This window comes from Leptonotus elevatus, chromosome 3, assembly GCF_054856555.1.
Source record: "Leptonotus elevatus isolate MCC_2025b chromosome 3, RoL_Lele_1.0, whole genome shotgun sequence".
NCBI classification, from domain to species: Eukaryota; Metazoa; Chordata; class Actinopteri; order Syngnathiformes; family Syngnathidae; genus Leptonotus; species Leptonotus elevatus.
This window is the reverse complement of record NC_141241.1, coordinates 874237-893311: the sequence shown is the minus strand read 5'-3', so window position 1 is coordinate 893311 and position 19075 is coordinate 874237. Positions and strand designations below refer to the sequence as shown.

The following is a 19075-nucleotide window of genomic DNA, read 5'->3' as shown; positions in this document are numbered from 1 at the left end:
GACTCCCAACAACAAGTTCACTGTTTGATGACTTTTTATTTCGGATCACATCTTGCACAGCTTGTCACAAAGAGTCAAGTTGGTTTACATTCGATTTGAGCTTCACTGGCTGCTGCTCTTCTCACCAGCACACTTGTGTTTCTTAAGCAAATAGCGATGGGGGTATTGCTTATCACACGCACTGCAACGAAATGGTTTCTCACCAGTGTGCTTTTTCATGTGTGTTGTCAAAGCGCCTCTCAAAGTAAAGCTTTTGTCACAATCAGAGCATGGAAACAGTTTCTCCCCGGCATGTCTTCTCAAGTGATGATTCAACCCTGAGCGATCGCTGAATGTGGAAGGACACACTGAGCATGCAAAAGGTTTCTCACCAGTGTGCGTTCTCATGTGTGTGCTTAAATGTCCCTTCACAGAGAATCTTTTATCACAAACTGAACAGGCGAAAGGTTTCTCTCCTGTGTGCGTTCTTGTGTGTGTTTTCAAATGATCCTTTGTCGTGAAGTTTTTACTACAAAATGAGCAGACAAACGGTCTCTCCCCCGTGTGTGTTCTCGTGTGATTTTTTAAACGATTACTTTGAGCGAAACCAAGACCACATGCAGTGCATTTAAAAGGTTTCTCCCCAGTGTGCATTCTTGTGTGTATGATCAACTCTCCCTTTCTAGAAAATCTTTTATCACAAAGTGAACAGACAAAAGGTTTATACCCATTGTGAGTACTCGTGTGATTTGTTAAGCTAATCTTTTGAAGGAATCGAAGACCACATATCTTGCAGGTAAAATTATTCACCCTGTTGTGTATTTTCATGTGCGTGACCAATGCTGAGCGATCACCGAAACGCGCACTGCAGAGTGAGCAGGCAAAAGGTTTCTCACCAGTGTGTGTTCTTGTGTGCCGAATTAAACTTCCCTTTACGGAGAATCTTTTACCACAAACTGAACAGGCAAAAGGTTTCTCTCCTGTGTGGATTCGCATGTGAGTTATTAAGTGAACCTTTTGAGTGACTCCAAGATTACAAACTGGGCAGGCAAATCTTTTCTCTCCAGTGTGTGTTCTTGTGTGTGTTCTTACATGTCCCATAGTTGGGAATCTTTTATCACAAACTGAACAGGCAAAAGGTTTCTCCCCAGTGTGGGTTCTCGTGTGTGTTATTAAATGGCATTTTATAGAGAATCTTTTACTGCAAACTTGACAGGAATAAGGTTTTTCTCCGGTGTGCATTCTTGTGTGTCTTTTTAACGATGACTTCCTATCAAACGTTTTGTCACACACAGTACATTTTGCATGTTTTTTGCCAGAGTGACGACATGTTTTGTCACCTTTAGGCAGTTCATAATCATCATCATCAAAATCATCATCTTCCGTCTCATCGGGAGAGTGTGACGTCATAGAGTCACTATCTGACGGTGGAGCTGAGAGGCTGTCCGCTTGTGAGCCTCCAGAGCGCTCGCCATCGCCTTCATCACCTTCATCATCTTTAAGTGTGATGACAATCTCCGGAGAGTTTGTGAGCTCCGCCTCCTCTGCGTTCTCGTCACTGTTCGGAGGCCGCGGCTCCTGCTGCTGAGGATGAAGGTCTTCTCCACTCGCGTCTACAGGACACAAGACCAAGAAGAAGACTTTTTCATGCTGCATGTTATGATTGAAACATAATGGCAACACGCATAATTAATGACAAGCCTTTTGGTGGCGCTTCGGAAGTCCAGAGAAAAAATGAAATATAAATAAGCATTTTTCATGTTGTCAAATAACCGCTGTCTTAAGTTATTCATGAAAATGTAATAGCAGCATAGTGGAAGAGTGACAAGCCTGCAGCGTAGTTTGCATTAGTGCTGTCACGATCAAATATTTTAGGATCGATTAATCTATCGATTATTCACTCGATTAATCAATCGATTATTCACTCGATTAATCAATCGATTATTCACTCGATTAATCAGATTCATTTGAATTTTGAGGCATTTCCCCCCTTGCTGACCAAACACAGAAAACAGGTCCGCGTGGACGAGCATGACGTCACCCTCCAGCGCTCCAACCCTCGCCACTCCCAACAAAATATGGAGTGTTCACCCCAATCACTCCACGCTGAAGGGAAGATCAAAAGTCAGGATTCTTTGCACTCATTTGGGCATTGGTGGAGCATGCGTGATGGAAATGATGATGTGGCTTCAAATCATGTGACTTATGACGTACGAAGTGAAGCAATTACTTCATTACCTTGTCACTATTTTTTTAACACGTGGACGGTATGTGACGCTATTTTTATTTTATCGCTCAGTTCCTTCAAGCCCGATATTAGATGTGGCTATTCTTTGAACTGCATATCCTCACTGGCAGAGGAGGGTAGTAACGAGTTATTTTTACTCTGTTACATTTACTGGAGTAACTTTTTGAAAAACAAAATTGCTTCTAAGAGTAGTTTTTACCACACCATAATTGTTACTTTTACTTGAGTAGATGTGTGAAGAAGTAACGTTACTCTTACTCCGCTATATTGGGCTACATGTTACCCGCCGTCCCATTTATACATGATTAGCTTGGCCATATTTTCACGTAAGCTACTTGACTGACTGTGCGGGAGCATTTCCGCGGACAGGACATGCGCATATATACCGGAACTGCGGCCCTGGTTGAAGACTGGCAGGCATGATGAGAACCCAAAAGAGGCAACTAAGATGACGTCTTGGTGCTTTTGCACTGGGAGGCAGCGCCAAGCGAGTTACGCCACAATTTGTGAATGGATTGTGCACGCTTGCGCTAACCGTGTGTGCTTGCACTGTTGTTCGAGCTTAAGAAATTATTTGTTTAAATTATATTATGATTTGAAGATGTCAGCATTTGCACATGATTTTACATTTTTGTCTGATGACGTTTTTAAAAAAGTAATCAGACTTCATATTCAAGCAGTTACTCAGTACTTGAATATTCTTTTCAGCGAATACTTTTTTACTTGTAATTGAGCGATTTTTTTTTTTACTGTTACTTGAGTAATATTATTTTGAAGTAACGCTACTCTTACTTGAGTATAATTTTTGGCTACTCTACCCACCTCTGCTCACTGGTCTCATGCCCAACAGCATCATTTGTTCCTTGTGATGTGGGCGATTTTACTGATATGGATTATTAGTGAATTGTGAGGAAACAAAAATAAAAAAAGAGGAAGACGCCGGCAAAATTCAGAAAGTGGGGAAAAATGTGCCTCTTGATTCAAATGTTCCCACATCACGACCATAGTTACACAGACACAGCCAATCTATGAGATATGTCCCCAGAACTGTCAAATCACTAACACAATTGCGTTCACCACTCAAAATGTATTTCGATTCTATTATTGCGTTTTAGTGGCTGCATGCGAATCAAAGATTTCAAAGCAAAACTGTTTAAAATCCAGTGCAGTCTTGTTTTTCGCCAGCAGAGGGCACTATTACGGAAGCTTCAAGAACTGAACATTTTCGAAGCAATTCGTCCAAGTGGTTCGGAAAAAGCTTCATTTGGCCATCACTGCCAGTTCCCCTACAGCAGAGTTAGACAAGTTGGGCCCGAGAGAGCCTCAGTCCTGCATGTTTGTGAGGTCTCCCTCCTCGTACACAGCTGAGCGGTTCCTGCAGAACGTAATGATGAGCTGATGACTTGAAACACCTGTTTGGAGGCAGGAGACACGGAAAACATGCAGGGCTGCGGCTCTCTGGGACCCAACTTGCCTATCCCTGCCCTACAGTGTCCACCTTTCTCCCCACCAATGCATCAGTGGCACACACTTCCTGACCACCTTGCCAAGACGACCCCCCCCCTTCCCGTCATGCAAACGTGGCAAAATGAGAACATCAAAACAAATCTTTCAAATGAAAGGTCCGCAAAATCGAACAGGGCATGACGCCTCTAGTTTGTTACCAATAATAGTCATGTTACTTAACAAGTGAGAGGACGAAGTGAACAAACCTGTTCCGTTGTGTAACACGTCTTGAGACTGTTTCAAAATAGCTTCCAGGAGTAGATGTAATCCCACGTTGTCCTCTTTTGGTCGACAATCTTCCGCTTCGTACTCGTCTTTCACAATTTTTGTACACATTCTCACACGATAATCACAACAATTTACACTCACACTTGATCTCTGCTCAGCGATGTGTTGCCAACAAGCGTGTCCCTTTGTTAGCGGCTAGCAAGCTAAGCTAGCTAAAATAAGATGAGCTAAATTCGCCTGAGAAGCGTCAAGGTTCACCGATTCGAATTTATCCGTACACGAAGTTGTAACGAGAGTTTACGCGATTCGGTCAGGACGGAACTTCGCTGCTGAAGTTTCAGTAAGTTCCGTACGAATTCTGGAACCGTTATTTCGTCGAACACGACTCGAAGATTTAGCCGAGTGACGCAAGATTGCGAATGCATTGGAGGCTTTTTCTTCTTCTTCTTCTTCCCATTCCGCTCTTTTTTTTTGGCAGATGGCAAACCAGTTTTGGTGTCTACCGCCACCTTCTGAAATGAAGACTCGACGCCAATAGTTTTAGCTCAGTGATGTGATTGGATGACGCGATCGAAAGTCTTCTTCTCATTGGTGCGCTGTTAGCGAAGTCATGATTGGCGCGTTCCACGTTTACAAGTCGTCGACTTTTATGAATCGTAATTAAAGAGCTCATGGAAATTAATTATGACAACAGGCAAAGAAATTGTACACTGTAATTTGAACTGTTAAGATGTTTTTGATTTAAATCGTTTTGAATTTCGGTAAACTTTTTTTTTTAACTGTTGATGGAAACCATGCATTTGAACTGTTTTGCTGTCATCATGGGGAGGTTTGTTTATAAACATTAAAATTCAACTCTACAAAATTAGAGAGAGAAGGGGGGGGGGGGGTGATATGCAGAATTGTTTGGAATATGTCATCGGTCTTGGCAAATCTTTGTAATCCAAATGAAGTCATTTTTAATTCCTGAGTCTTTTTATTTAACAAGTCTACTTCTCATTTTCATTTCACATTTCCATCAATTTTACTTTGAGCACAGCACCTTGTGTGCAGGTATGGCTATTTTTTGAAGTGCTTTAAAAATAAAGTTGAGTTAAGTAAATGTGAATACACACTTCAAGGTGACAGCAAAGTAATACAAGATTCGCAGGTGATAAGGACCAGAACTGGGAATAGTGAAAATCTGCGTATGATTCACGGCATTATAAATACATTTGAAAGAAAACACACACACACACACACACAAAATTTGAGACTCCCCCACCCCGGTACAAAGAAATGATTAAAAAAAAAAAAAATCAGCGAATAGGAAAAAGGGTGCTAAAGTATGTGTTGGTCCACTGAGCTGTCAATGCAGCAACATAAGAACAACAACAGCGAGTTTGTGATTTGTTCAACTAATAATGGCGGCGCGCCAGTCCAGCAAAAAGGTGAATGGCGACCCACGAATAGGCAGGGTTCACGTCATCAGACTTTCCCCCTATCGCAGGTGGGTCTTGATGAACAGAACTTCCAGAATTCCTGTACTGCATTTAGAACACAAACCACTGTGAAGACTTCTTTTATTTAGGATCACAGATGCGTAACAAGAAGAGTTCAAGTTTCTTTCCGTTTCTAAGCGAATTTGCTGCTGCTCTTGTTTATCTGACAAGCACAAGAGATTTCAATGCTTTTATCGCCAGGGTGTGTTCTTACGTGTCGCAACATCGTCAAAGCGAACTTTCAGAATGTTCCTTTCCGATGTATCTTCTCATGTGTGCTGTTAAATTCCCCTTCACCGAGAATTTTTTCCCACAAACTAAGCAGGCGTAAGGTTTCTCGCCGGTGTGTGTTCTTGTGTGCCTTGACAAACTACCGTTGACAGGGAAGCTTTTCCCACAAACTGAGCAGACAAAAGGTTTCTCGCCAGTGTGTTTTCTTGCGTGTGTTCTTAAATGCCCCTTTTCGGAATATTTCTTACCACAAACTGAGCAGCTGAAAGGTTTCTCTCCAGTGTGCGTTCTCGAGTGACGTGTTAAACTATCCTTGACAACAAAACGTTTACCACACACTGAGCAGACAAACGGTTTCTCGTCAGTATGTGTCCTCATGTGTATTTTCAAACCCCACTTGGAGCCAAAAGTTTTCCCACACTGCGAACATTCTGAGCGTTTCTTACGAGCACGACATGTCCTACCACCTTTCGGGCCTTCGCCATCATCAGCGTCGGACGAGCGCGAGGTTATGTCGCTCGCGTCAGCGTCTGAAAGCGGAGCTGCGAGGCTGCCCGAACCTCCGCAGTGGTCTCCATCACTTTCTTCACTCTTCACAATGACACCGAACGTTTCTGCGACGTCTGCGTCCTGCTCTTCCTCTTTTACGCGGCGGCGCTCTGGCTGCTCAAGAGGAAGAAGGTCTGCATCACCGATGTCTGTGGGATGGAGAGAGACAAGTCGCCGTCAAGTCAGGCGTTGCTTCGTCATGCTCACTTGTCAGTTGCATGGCCGCCGACATGCAGCAATTCTTATTCGGCGTTCGTCTTGGCGAACTTAGCCTTAGTCTCTTGTGTCTCCTTTATCTGAGTCGTTTTCTTCCTGCCGCATTGCCGTTTTTTTTGCCCTGTAATTCCCCCAAGTTTGTTTGTCTGCCAGATCCTTGTTTTTGTTGAATTAAATCGCTTTTTTTTTTTTTTTTTTTACTGCACCTCTGCCTCCTCACCGCGTTTCCACGCACCCGGGTCCTCATCCCACCACAACGTAACCGCATGCATGTTTGTACGGCCCTTGCAGCGTTAAGGAAAGTGGGAGCGGATGCTAACACTGCACACATGCTGATCTCTCTCGTGGGTTGCAGGTGATATGTTTTTATTTATTTATAATTTTCCACAGAAATTGGCTGATCGCCATCAGTGGCTGATTGATGGAAGTACAACTAATATATACCACTCATATTTAATTAAGAATTGATTTTTAGATATTATTATTGCATGTTTTAGATTGTATTATCTTCTTATTTTTTTTTTGTCTAGCTGGCTGCACCAAAACATTGTTAGTGTAATTACTATTCAGTACCAGCAGTACTTATAGTTGCTAACAAATGTGTAAGAAGTGAAGGAACCTGCTCTGTGAGCCTTCTCGAAAGCAGAGTCCGGCGGTTGACGTTGTCCCTCGTTCTCCTCTTCTGTTGCGCAAAGTTCCTCTTCGTACTCTTCTTTGACACTTCTTGCACACATTTCCCACGATAATCACACACTTCACACAACACTTTGCGCTTAGGGTTGCTCTCTGCCGAGCGATTCGTTGATAAACAAGCCCGTCTCTTTATTAGCAGCTAGCAAAAAAAGAAGCTAGTCCGAGACGCTTCTACGTGCACCGAGACGAATTTATCGAGGCATGCTGATTTTAATGAACGTTTTATACTCGAGTAAAATAGTGGAGGGACGTGGCTTGTCGACGCTTCTGTACGATCGTTACTAATTCAAGAAAAAACGAGTAGAGGCTATTTTTAGCTAACAGATGTTGTCATTGACTTCCGACATCTTGTCCCGCCCACTCCCTGACATGATGGTTTCCTATTGGACAACGCGCTCTGATGCCTCGTTTTGATTTTGTTGGGCTTGAAGATTTTGTGTTGGAGAATGATTAACTGTGGATACAAATTTAACAATTAATGATGAATGCGAAGGATCACAAGTCTTATTAGCAAATAGTCTCTAAACTTGAGTGTAACTAAGTACATTTTACTTATATATCACTTCTCACAGAGTACTAGCAAAGTGCTTACCATCTAAAAATACAGAATCGCAACGTTTACATTTTGTAACTTAATAATAATGTAATAACAAAACACAAATCGTATGTAGTTGTGACATACGCTAACCTTGGTAACTCGCACTCCAACACAGGAGAGGGCGGCGGTGCCCTATGACGTCACATTGCCAAAAACAAAGAAGAAGAACGATGTCGCGTCTCCAACTCGCCGCTCGCATCGTGAAATAATTCTTACCGATTTTTTTGCTGAATTTGCTGAAGCCTCGACACAGGACGCCCATCACTACTTGTTGAAGTAAAGCATCAATTAAATCTTCATGTCCGGGTAAAGCCTTCCCGGTGTACTTTGAAGTTTCTCGCGCTACCTTAGCTTAGCTTAGGTTAGCTTGCTAGCCGCTAACTAAGAGACGCGTCCTTTGACGACGACAACATATCGCTCAGCAGAAATCGAGTGTGGCCGTAAAGTGTTGTGATTGTCCAGGGAAAATGTGTGCACAACTTGACGAGTACGAGGAGGAACTTTGCGGAAGAAACGAGGAGAACGAGCGAGAACGACAACCACGGGACGCTGTTTCGATGCAACCACGTGTTGTGTTACGCAGACGAGGTTGGTTCAATTCTTTGGCTCACTGGTTTAGGAGCAGGATTTCTCTTTTTCTTCCTAAGACAAAGCGTTGCTCAATCTTAGTTCAATTACAGCTGTTCTTGGTCATTTTTTGTTCCACAAAAAGACAATCCGTAACTTTTAATTCAGTGTTTTTATTTAGAAAAAGTATTTGAATAACTCGACTTTATTTATAGAACACGTTATTAAAGCAATCGGCCTGTGCATACAATGTGCTTTTCGTGGAGCAAAAAAATAGTCATACAACAACAAAGACAGTTGAAACAATAAAGCAATAACATAAAAACAGTAAACACTACAAATGTTTGTCTATTTAACATCTCATTTTGTTATCCATGTACAAACCCAATTCCCAAAAAGTTGGGACACTACAAATTGTGAATGAAAACTAAATGCAATGATGTGGAAGTGCCAAATTTCAATATTTTGGTCAGAATAGAACATATATGACAGGTCACAAGTTTAAACTGAGAAATTGTATCGTCATCATTGCCAACAAATCTTAAGAAAAATTGGGACAGGTAGCAACGAGAGGCTGGGAAAATCAATTGCACTTGTAAAAAAAAACAACAGCTGGAAGACCAGTTACAATGAAAATGACCTTGTCCCAATATTTTGGAGATTTGCTGACACATGGAATTTAAAATCAACATAGTTTCCCCATCAAATGATACATTTTCTCACTTTAAACTTTTGACCTGTTCTCTATGTTCTATTCTGAATAAAATATTAAAATTTTGCACTTCCACATCATTGCATTCAGTTTTTATTCACAATTTGTATCGTGTCTCAACTTTTTTGAAATTGGGTTTGTAAAATATACATTCAATTTTAGATGATCTCACCCTTCAAATGTGTTGTTTTGCTCAGTGGACATGTTGTTACGTAGGAGCATTGCTTGAACACACAAGAAACAAGAAGCTCAACACCAGATTAAAATGCGGTCAGCCAGGGCTGCGAAATACATTGAAAAATATCAATATCGATGCAATAAGTTTCATATGGGATTGTATGCTTCTATCTGAATTTGAGCAGTCGGACGCAAACTTAAATGTGCTTCACCATCCAATAGTTGAACATTAGATCAATTACAACTAAGAATACATTGAGCTTGCTTATTTTTGCCAACGAAAACATGTAATTTTTTCATTAGATGTTGAAAATGTTAACGTACCTAAAAAACTAACAATCGCAATAATATCCATGATAATGCTAGCTCCCAAACCCCTGCTGCCAATTTGAGTTTCAGAGTTCAGAGTTTCATTCTAATCATCTTGTGGGTAAACACGTGGGATGGCGTCACGTGCACTTCCTCTCAACATCAATGTCACAATGTTGACACTTGGCCGAGCAAAGTTTGACATCAACAAACGACGCGTGTGTCTTCTTGTGCCCTGCAGATATCAGAGAAGAATGTCTTCATTCTGAGCAGCAGGAGCCAGAGTTAACTTCCATTAAAGACGAAGAGGAGGAATTTGAAATCACAGATTTTCCATTGACTGATGTTAATGGAGAGCATTCAGAAGAATCACATTTGGACGGCCTCTTCGCGCCGCTGTCAGATAGTGAAGACATCACGTCAGACTGTCCTGACACTAATGACGACGAACACTACAAGATTGACATTTTGCCTCGCACTGACAACACACACGTCGTATGTTCCCACTGCGACAAAACGTTTCTCAACAGCTATTTGTTGAAAGTACACACAAGAATACACACCGGAGAGAAACCCTTTTCCTGCTCAGTTTGTAGAAAAAGTTTTTCTCACAAAGAGTATTTCAAAGCACACACAAGAACACACACTGGGGAGAGACCGTTTGCATGCACAGTATGTAGTCTCAGTTTCAGTCAAAAGGGCACATTAACTAATCACATGAGAACACACACTGGAGAGAAACCCTTTGCATGCTCAGTTTGTAGCAAAACATTCTCTGTGAGGGGATCGTTAATAGCACACACTCGAACACACACTGGAGACAAACCGTACATATGCTCAGAATGTGGACTGGGATTCTCTCAGAAAATTAGCCTAAAAAATCACACGCGGACGCACACTGGAGAAAAACCTTTTACCTGCTCAGTTTGTCAAAAAGCATTCTCCACAAAGGGAAATCTCAACACGCACACAAGAATTCACACCGGAGAGAAACCCTTTCCCTGTTCATTTTGCGATAAAAGATTCTCGACAAAGGCAGATTCGACCATTCACATGCGAACGCACACCGGTGAAAAACCTTTTGCCTGCCCGGTGTGCACTTCTGCTTTCAGTGCTCATTCGGGATTGAATAAACACATGAAATTACACACTGGGGCAAAACAGTTTGTAACAAAAGTTTCTCTCAACGCCGCAGTTTGACGGTGAGAAACCCTTCAGTTGCAGTGTGTGTGTGTGTGTGTGTGTGTAATGAAATATTTTCTCATTGCTATCAGATGGGAGACACAATTGTGTTGGTGAGAAGAGCAGTAGTCAGTGAAGCTTTCAATAAATTGTAAAGAAACTTCTTGAAGTGTGCACGTGATCCGGAATAAAATCTGCAGTTCCAAAGTCTTAAACGGTGAGAGTGCTGAGTAATTATTCAAGGAGATTACATGCATTAAAGAAGTTGTAAATAAAGTGCTTTTTTTCATTTAAGTATAAAGTATAAGTGCACGGTTCTTTGACTTTCAGTTTAGGATCTTAAAAGTGTAAAAGCTTAGTTTGACTTCTCAAGTTCCATTTTAAATGTTTCGGAAAAATATTCCGGGTGATTTCCGTACTCTGAAAGTGGGACAAACCTTTGCTCAGCTGACGTTGAATTGGAAGAGTCAATGGAGAAACCCATCCAGCAGCCCACGGGTTCTCACCATGGAGGAAGTTCAGCAGAGAAGGATCCGTTCCGTCAGAAAAGTCCTGCATACAACAAAAGACAAACTTGTGGATGAAGATCACAACAACCTACAAGTTAGACAACTCAATTGATTTCTCTTGGCTGAACGTATGTCAATGGCAGTCCTGTTTGTGTTGTCACTTTTTAGCCTCCGTGTGTCGTGTCAATCTCACCTTTCCAGGCCCTCCACAATCAGTCGTGCTGGCCAAAAAGATGTGCCTAATTTAAATGCTGCCCATTCCACAAAATAGTTGGCCATAGTTATATAGGCACACCCAAAATTTGACATATTTTTCCACAACTCTCTAATCATTAAAACAATACATACATTCAACCATTCTTTATTCATTAAAAAAAGAAAAAGTTTGTATTATACTTGATATTTTGGTTTTCAAATTCACTACAGTCTAGCGTTTCGCCAGAAGAGGTCACTATAACAAGCTTTAAGAACCGAACCCATTTTCAAAGCAGTTCACACAAGCAAGGGTATGTTATTAACATTTGAAATATTTACCAGTTATCTGATATATACTTTTTTTTTTTTTTTGGAAAAATTGAACTACAGATTTGTGCATCACATCCAGGCAAGTTACTGAATGTTTGGAAGATTTACCACAAAGGAGAACGCACCAATCCTGACTTGTGTATCAACCAGCCAATGAGAACAAGACACTGACGCGCGTCATCCAATAGTGAAGGACCACGTGAGCAGCAGGCGGAGAAAAGTATCGACGTCATCGGCAACATCACTTAGCTAAAACAAAATAAGCCTCGACTCGCGCTTTGTGAAATAATTCTTCCTGAATTCGCACCGAACGTACTGAAGCTTCGACGCTGCACGCTTGTCACTACTTGACAGGAGAAAAACATCATTCATTAAACCTTCGTGTTGAGATGAACTGGTTTCTGCGCGCGTTGAAGCTTCTCGGGCTATCGGACTAGCTTCGTTTAGTTTAGCATTGCAACCGCTAACAAAGAGATGCCTTTGTTTGTACTTTCAAACCCATCGCTAAACTGAGCCCAATGGTCAAGTCTTAATTGATTATCGTGTGAAAATGTGCGCAAAAACTCTAAAAGAAGACTACGAGGCGGAACTTTGTGCAACAAAAGAGGACAACGAGCCCCAACTTCAACGACTGGCCGCAGTTTTCAAGAAGCCTCGAGATGAAGAACCGCACGGAAAAGGTTTGTTCACTTCTTGCACTCACTTGTTCGTTGTGCAGGGCACGATGTTTGTGTTTTTTTTAAACAAAATTCACAGCGGTCGCAAAAGTACTCTCGAAGCACAGCAACAAAAAAGATAGTTAGAAATTAACATGTTCGTTTCGTTTTCACGTGACGTCACGCACTGCATACGGCCGCCATTCGACACGTCAACAGCTTGCTTTGTGTGTATGAACAGATACATTTAATACCCAATGGCATTGCCAAAAAGTTGTGAATTACTTTGCGATTTGGGGCAGAAACAATACAAGTTGTTTGAAAAAAAAAGAGAGTCTAATTTCACTTTTTCCCGACATCAATTTCACAGGACGAGAAATCCGAGCAGTTGTCAAGGATGAGATGGAAATTGTGTCTTTGGCTAATCAGCAGAGCTTTTTTCACTTCGTTGAAGGTAAGCTTTGATGCTTAACAGCGTTACAAAACGTTATTTGCTATACATATGTATCTCCATGTTATAAGTTTATATTTTAGTTCAGTACTCTTAGAAATAATAACAGATATGACATTACATTGGACAATGTTCGATTGTTGCCGAGGTATTATGTTAAAATAAATACACCTCATAGATGTAAGATTCTGCCGACTCCCACCATGCTAGCCATGATGCAAATGCTGTTTTAGCTCATGTTAGCTATAGCTAGTCTGAGTCATTAAGTAAAAAAAAAATAAACATTCACTTGTATTTGCACACACTTACGCAGTGAGAGATGTTTGCATTGTGTATCGGTCGCAGTACGGTGGCCACTTAGGCATGGCGTTGTTTCTTTGGCCCTTAGCAATATTACTTTTCAAGTAAAATGCATCACTGCTTGGTAACAATTTAATATCTGTAACAAAATGGAATGTGCAACGGAATCATTTCCTTTTAAATAAAATAACGACTTAACACAGGAATTACGCCTCTTTTTTTTTTTTTTTAAACATTAGTTATCCACTGACCACAATGCAACGTAGCCGACTTCATGTAGAAGACTTCAGTCCTAATATACTAACAACAAACAATACCAAAAAGCGAGCTTACCTAAACACGAAGAATGTAATTGATCAAGAACGTCACTCCTTGTGGTCGGTCAACAGGAGACTTGACTGAGAAAACCTCGACTCTGCCAAACGATGCGTCTATTTTCTTGTGTCCTGCAGAGACCAGAGAAGAAAATCTTCATCCTGTGCAGCAGGAGCCGCAGTCACCTCAATTAAAAGAGGAAGAGGAGGAAGAGCCCCCCCACATCAAAGATGAAGAGCACGAGGCTGATATTACCAAGTTTCCGTTGACTGTCATTGTGAAGAGTGATGATGATGATGATGATGAAGGTGATGAAGCCCACTGTGGAGGCTCCCAAGCCGACAGCCTCTTGGCTCCGCTTTCCGATGGTGACGACACGACGTCACGCTCTTCTGTCACTGATAATGAGGAACTCTCTAAAGGTGATGTGACTTGTCACACTGATGACAAACGCTTGAAATGTTCTCATTGTGACAAAACTTTTGCCAAAGAGTATTTGTTAAAAATACACACAAGAACACACACTGGTGAGAAACCTTTTGCCTGCTCACTCTGTGGTAAAAGATTCACTCAGAAGGGACAGTTAATAGGACACACAAGAACACACACCGGGGAGAAACCTTTTGTCTGCTCGGTTTGTGGTAAAACATTCTCTGAAAGGGGACATTTAAGAGTCCACACAAGAACACACACAGGAGATAAACCTTTCGATTGCTCAGTTTGTGGTAGAAAATTCTCCGAAAAGGGAAGTTTGATTAGGCACACAAGAACACACACTGGAGAGAAGCCTTTTGCTTGCTCAGTTTGTGATGAAAGATTTGCCGTAAAGGTCGGGCTAACAAATCACTTAAGAAACCACACTGGTGAGAAACCTTTTGTCTGCTCAGTTTGTGGTAAAAAATTCACTCAAAAGGGACATTTAGTAACACACACAAGGACACACACTGGGGAGAAAACTTTTGGCTGCTCAGTCTGTGGTCTCCGAGTAACTCAAAAGATTCATTTAACAACTCATATGAGAATACACACTGGAGAGAAACCTTTTGCCTGCTTAATTTGCAATAAAAGATTTGCAGAAAAGGGAAGCTTAATTAGGCACACAAGAACGCACACTGGAGAGAAACCTTTTCCTTGTTTGGTTTGTGGCCAACGATTCTCTGACAGGGGACATTTAAGAACACACACGAGAACACACACCGGGGAGAAACCTTTTACCTGTTCAGTTTGTGCCAAAGGATTCGCTGAAAAAAGAAACTTAAAAACTCACTCAAGGACGCACACGGGAGAGAAACCTTTTGCATGCTCAGTGTGTACTTTAACTTTCATTGATCGTTCTGGATTAAATAAACACATGAGAACGCACACTGGTGAGAAACCATTCGGTTGTAGCGTGTGTGATGAACGATTCGGTTTTAATTATCAGTTGAACAAACACAAGTGTGCTGGTGACAAGAGCAGCAGTTAATGAAGCTTAAGAACAATTGTAAAGAAATGTTGATTCTGTGCTAAGCTGTTAAAAGTGTATATGTGATACTGAATAAAATACGAGTCTTCAAATGGTTACAACGTATCTGCTGTGTGTTGTACTGTGCAAAAGTCTTGGGCCACCATAATATTTGTTTTAGCAGTTTCATCATGATCATATATAACTAGAAGGTTACTGAACTATTAATAAAAACAATCTTTCTTTTGCAACACCTGGCCCCGCCCACTTTTCAAGTGTTGGTTTACGCTCTCCAATGTCCTGTTCTCATTGGTGGGTCTTGTAAAGCGTTTGTGGAGAATTTAATTTATTTTAAAATAATAATAAATTTATTTTGAAAGTACGCTCTGCCCTTGTCAATGTTATTTATTGCACTATAATAGTTGCTCACAAAGTACTTGATCGCATACAATTCACAATTGCAAATAGTTGGCAATTTCTGGCAAATTTGCACTAAATTACCATGGGAAGTAAATTGGTAGAATCTTGGAAATATTCCAAATTGGAATCTTCCCAAGGCTATTAAAGGTGTCTTTCAAGTATAAATATAAATATTTAGATTTGGCTTTGGCTTAAGCAGACAAATTAAAAATAGATAGCTCTCCTTCCCACACCACAGAATTACAGTTCCTTCATTGAACCTTTTTTCCCCCCACTTTGAGTGGCGGCATATCGGAAGCTGGCCTACACCTAAAATGTTGGCTTGTTACACAAACACAAAAAAAGAAATGAATCAACCAAACCATACAAGTCGGGTGGAAAAAAACGTATAAATTGGAGCAATCGTACGTCAAGGCATCACTGTCATCTAGTTGACATCTTGTTTTAGTCAGGATTTTCCTGAAATACCTTCCATTATGTAAATGATTGCTTTAATCGTCTTTATTTTCATGAATTCCTTTTTATTCTCATGGAAAGCATACAACTTTGATTGATTTTTACATTCCAAGGCTCAATTAAAAAAAATTTTTTTTTAAATCTTGCATCCTGGAAAAACTGGAAAATACCTGAAATATAAATAAATATATGCTGAACCGCGAGTATGCAGGGGTTGACTGTAGTTTTAAGTTGTTATATCAGCCTTCACCACTAGATGGCAGACATGGCTTAGTTACACTTCCACCGGATCTGATACTGCGCTATGCTACAACGTGAGTAAGGCTGCCTAATCATTTCTTTGCGAATTTGGAAGGATATGCAGGACAAACATAGTACCTCAATAATATTAAAATTTAGAGAACACTAATTTTGTGACAAAAATGTGTGGTTTTTTTACAAGAAAGTCCTTTGCACTGGGGGAAAAATTAACACTATGTGGTTATTTTGTAGTTTGCTTCAAACCCTTAATTGTTGGTTTAGGATAGTTGATCGTTTGTACATGAATTGAGAAATGTATTGTGAAAAATGAAATATATTAAGAGCACATATTCAAAATGGCATTTTTGTCATACATCTGGTTCGGAAGTGTTGCAGTCTATGTGGATCCTCAAGATGCACTGATGAAAAATTGTGGCCCCCTCCAGCATTTAAGTTGCCCATCCCTCTTCTAATAAATCTAAATGAGTTTAAAGTGTGGGGGAAGACATTTTAAGGTCGAAATTATATTAAAAAATGTTTTATGTATTGTCTCTCCATTACACATTTTTACCTGAAGCGTAACTCAAGCAATGTACGCCGTATTACATTTCGGCTCCAACAATAGAAACTGAACACGATCGCCGTTTGAAGAATTGTTTTATTTGGTATCACATATCAGCTTGCCAGGAAGCGTCAACGTTTCTTTGCAATCTATTTCAAGCTTCATTTGGTGCTGCTCTTCTCACCAGCACACTCGTGCTTGTTCATCTGATACTTATAGGCAAACCGTTTATTACACACACTGCAACTGAACGCTTTCTCACCCGTGTGTGTTCGCAAGTGTCGAACCAAAGCCGAATTATCACCAAAACTGAAGTTGCAGACTGAACAGGCAAAGGGTTTCTCTCCAGTGTGTATTCGCGTGTGTGTTATTACGTGCCCCTTCATTGAGAATTGTTTACCACACACTAAGCAAGCATAAGGTTTCTCTCCAGTGTGTGTTCTTGTGTGCCGAATTAAGCTTCCCTTTACAGAGAATCTTTTATCACAAACTGTACAGGCAAAATGTTTCTCTACTTTGTGTATTCTCATGTGAGTTGTTAAATGAACTCTTTGAGTTAGTCTAAGGTCGCACACTGGACAGGCAAACGGTTTCTCCCCAGTGTGTGTTCTCATGTGATTTGTTAAACTAACCCTTTGAGTTAATATCAGACCACACACTGAGCAGACAAAAGTGTTTTCCCCAGTATGTGTTTTTGTGTGTGATATTAAATGTCCCTTCTGAGTGAATCGTTTACCACAAACAGAGCAGGAAAAAGGTTTCTCTCCAGTGTGCGTTCTTGTGTGCGTTCTTAAATGTCCCTTCATCGAGAACCTTTTGTTACAAACTGCACATGCAAAAGGTTTCTCACCTGTGTGTGTTCTTGTGTGTCTTTTCAACAATGACCTGTTGACAAAAGTTTTGTCACAATAAGAACATATCACATCACCTTTGGAGTGTCCATGGTCAGTGTTAGAAGAGTGTGACGTTAAGCCATCGCCTTCAGAGAGTGGAGCTAAGAGGCTGTCTGATTGGGAACCCCCACAGAACCGCCCATCACCTCCTTCTTTGTCATCGTCACGCTTTTTGACAGTCAACGGAAACTTGGTGATTTCAGCCTCCTGCTCTTCCTCTTTGATGTGCCAGGGCTCCTCTTCCTTTTTCTTTTGAGGCGGCTCTGGCTCCAGTTGCTCAGAACCGAGATATTCTTCACAGATGTCTACAGGGCGCATGAAGAAAAACACGCATGGTTTAGTGAAGTGAAAGTCTCATGTTGTGCCTTACATGTTATTATTTTTCGTACCTGCTTTTGAGAAACATGTTTAACTGTGAGGTTTGACAATCACGGTTCTGCATTTGAGCGTTTCAGTAACTACAACTAAACGTGTGTTTGCTGTGTCCACAACTGTGATGGGAAATGTTTAATGTGCATGTGCGTTCATGACAATTTCTTGATATACGATTATGCTGCTGCTCCTCATTTGGCCACATGGGGGCAGTATAAGACGATGGGCGTCTTTACAGCTCATCGAAGCTCCCCTCGGGGAACCAAGAAATTATTAACTATTGTTATACTGAATGTAAAAATGCATTGTCTCACTGTTTGTGTTCCAAAACCAGTTGCGCAAAGGGTTATACATGCATATCTATGCTATTATGTTTTAGCTAGCGGACAGAAAGCTAAACTATGAGGTTGTTTTAAATACATGGCATGTGTTTCTCCTCATTTTGTTTAGTTTGACATTAAACGTCAACTGGGAGTCAGCTGTCCTGCATTTCCTAAATTTAGTTTGTGTCAACTCATCATCCAAACAGTTCAGCTGGGGTCATCTCGGGGGGAAAAAAACTGGAAATAAATCTGGGAATATAGTTAAAAATATAGAACTGTTCCTAAACAAGTAAGAAGAAGTGAACAAAAGTGAACAAACCTCCTCTGCGATATTCATTTTGAAGCTTCTTAAAAACAGCGTCCAGTGCTTGACGTTGTGGCTTATTGTCCTCTTTTGTTGCACAAAGTTGCTCGTTGTACTCTTCTTTCGCACTTTTACTTGTACCCATTTTCACGCGGTGACCACAACACTTGACACTCGCTTGATCTCAGGCTGCTTTCAAGAACAAACGCGTCCCTCTGCGAGCGGCTAGCAAGCCGAGTTGAGCTAAACTACGCTAAGCTAAGCTAAGCTAAACTAGCCTGCGATGCTTCAACCAAAATGAGTCTATCAAGACACGACGATTTAAGAAAATATATTTTGGTCCAGGAGAGTAGCAAAGGACGTACGTACTCGAAGAGGATTTTAATATTTTCGGTACAAGTTCAGGAAGAATTCGTCAAGCGCGAGACAAGGCGGCGAGCAGTTTTTTTTTCTCTAAGTGACGTCACATATGACATTTCCATCTCACTCCGCCCACTATTTCGAGGAGCCTTCACCAAAAAAAAGGTCGACAAACATTTGTCAGACTCAAATTTGTTCACTGAGGAGAATACTGTATGTAAACTATTTCCGTTTCCACTTTTCCTCGTTTAGAGAAAACGGAACTGTTG

The 19075-nt window shown here is 40.9% G+C and overlaps 4 protein-coding genes across 15 annotated transcripts; 2 read left to right on the top strand and 2 right to left on the bottom strand.

Moving 5' to 3' along the window:
* Positions 1-16: 16 nt before the first annotated feature.
* LOC147176583 (uncharacterized) lies at positions 17-4477 on the bottom strand. The gene is made up of 2 exons (XM_086071179.1): positions 3940-4477; positions 17-1592 (listed from the first exon to the last, which is right to left on the bottom strand). Exons 1-2 carry the CDS (start codon positions 4067-4069, stop codon positions 103-105), a joined length of 1620 nt encoding a protein of 539 aa, XP_085927305.1. The 5' UTR covers positions 4070-4477; the 3' UTR covers positions 17-102.
* LOC147176580 (uncharacterized) lies at positions 1563-19024 on the bottom strand. Of its 10 annotated transcripts, none has more exons than XM_086071213.1 (6): positions 18462-19024; positions 13688-17752; positions 13451-13563; positions 11114-11228; positions 9181-9232; positions 6225-6371 (listed from the first exon to the last, which is right to left on the bottom strand). In XM_086071213.1, the coding sequence occupies exons 1-2, from the start codon at positions 18589-18591 to the stop codon at positions 16716-16718; spliced, it is 1167 nt and encodes a 388-aa protein (XP_085927339.1). In that variant the 5' UTR covers positions 18592-19024; the 3' UTR covers positions 6225-6371; positions 9181-9232; positions 11114-11228; positions 13451-13563; positions 13688-16715. The 10 variants fall into 10 exon arrangements, with proteins under 10 accessions (XP_085927338.1, XP_085927340.1, XP_085927339.1 ...); XM_086071216.1 differs by having other exon boundaries at positions 9181-9729; positions 17483-17752; positions 18462-18986; XM_086071215.1 differs by having other exon boundaries at positions 17483-17752; positions 18462-18985.
* Positions 7806-10917, top strand: LOC147176582 (uncharacterized). Of its 3 annotated transcripts, none has more exons than XM_086071230.1 (3): positions 7806-8005; positions 8192-8317; positions 9736-10917. In XM_086071230.1, the coding sequence occupies exons 2-3, from the start codon at positions 8197-8199 to the stop codon at positions 10692-10694; spliced, it is 1080 nt and encodes a 359-aa protein (XP_085927356.1). In that variant the 5' UTR covers positions 7806-8005; positions 8192-8196; the 3' UTR covers positions 10695-10917. The 3 variants fall into 3 exon arrangements, with proteins under 3 accessions (XP_085927356.1, XP_085927354.1, XP_085927353.1); XM_086071228.1 differs by having other exon boundaries at positions 7808-8035; XM_086071227.1 differs by having other exon boundaries at positions 7809-8317; positions 9736-10916.
* LOC147176581 (uncharacterized) lies at positions 11939-15113 on the top strand. The gene is made up of 3 exons (XM_086071184.1): positions 11939-12390; positions 12737-12820; positions 13570-15113. Exons 1-3 carry the CDS (start codon positions 12261-12263, stop codon positions 14895-14897), a joined length of 1542 nt encoding a protein of 513 aa, XP_085927310.1. The 5' UTR covers positions 11939-12260; the 3' UTR covers positions 14898-15113.
* Positions 19025-19075: the final 51 nt, after the last annotated feature.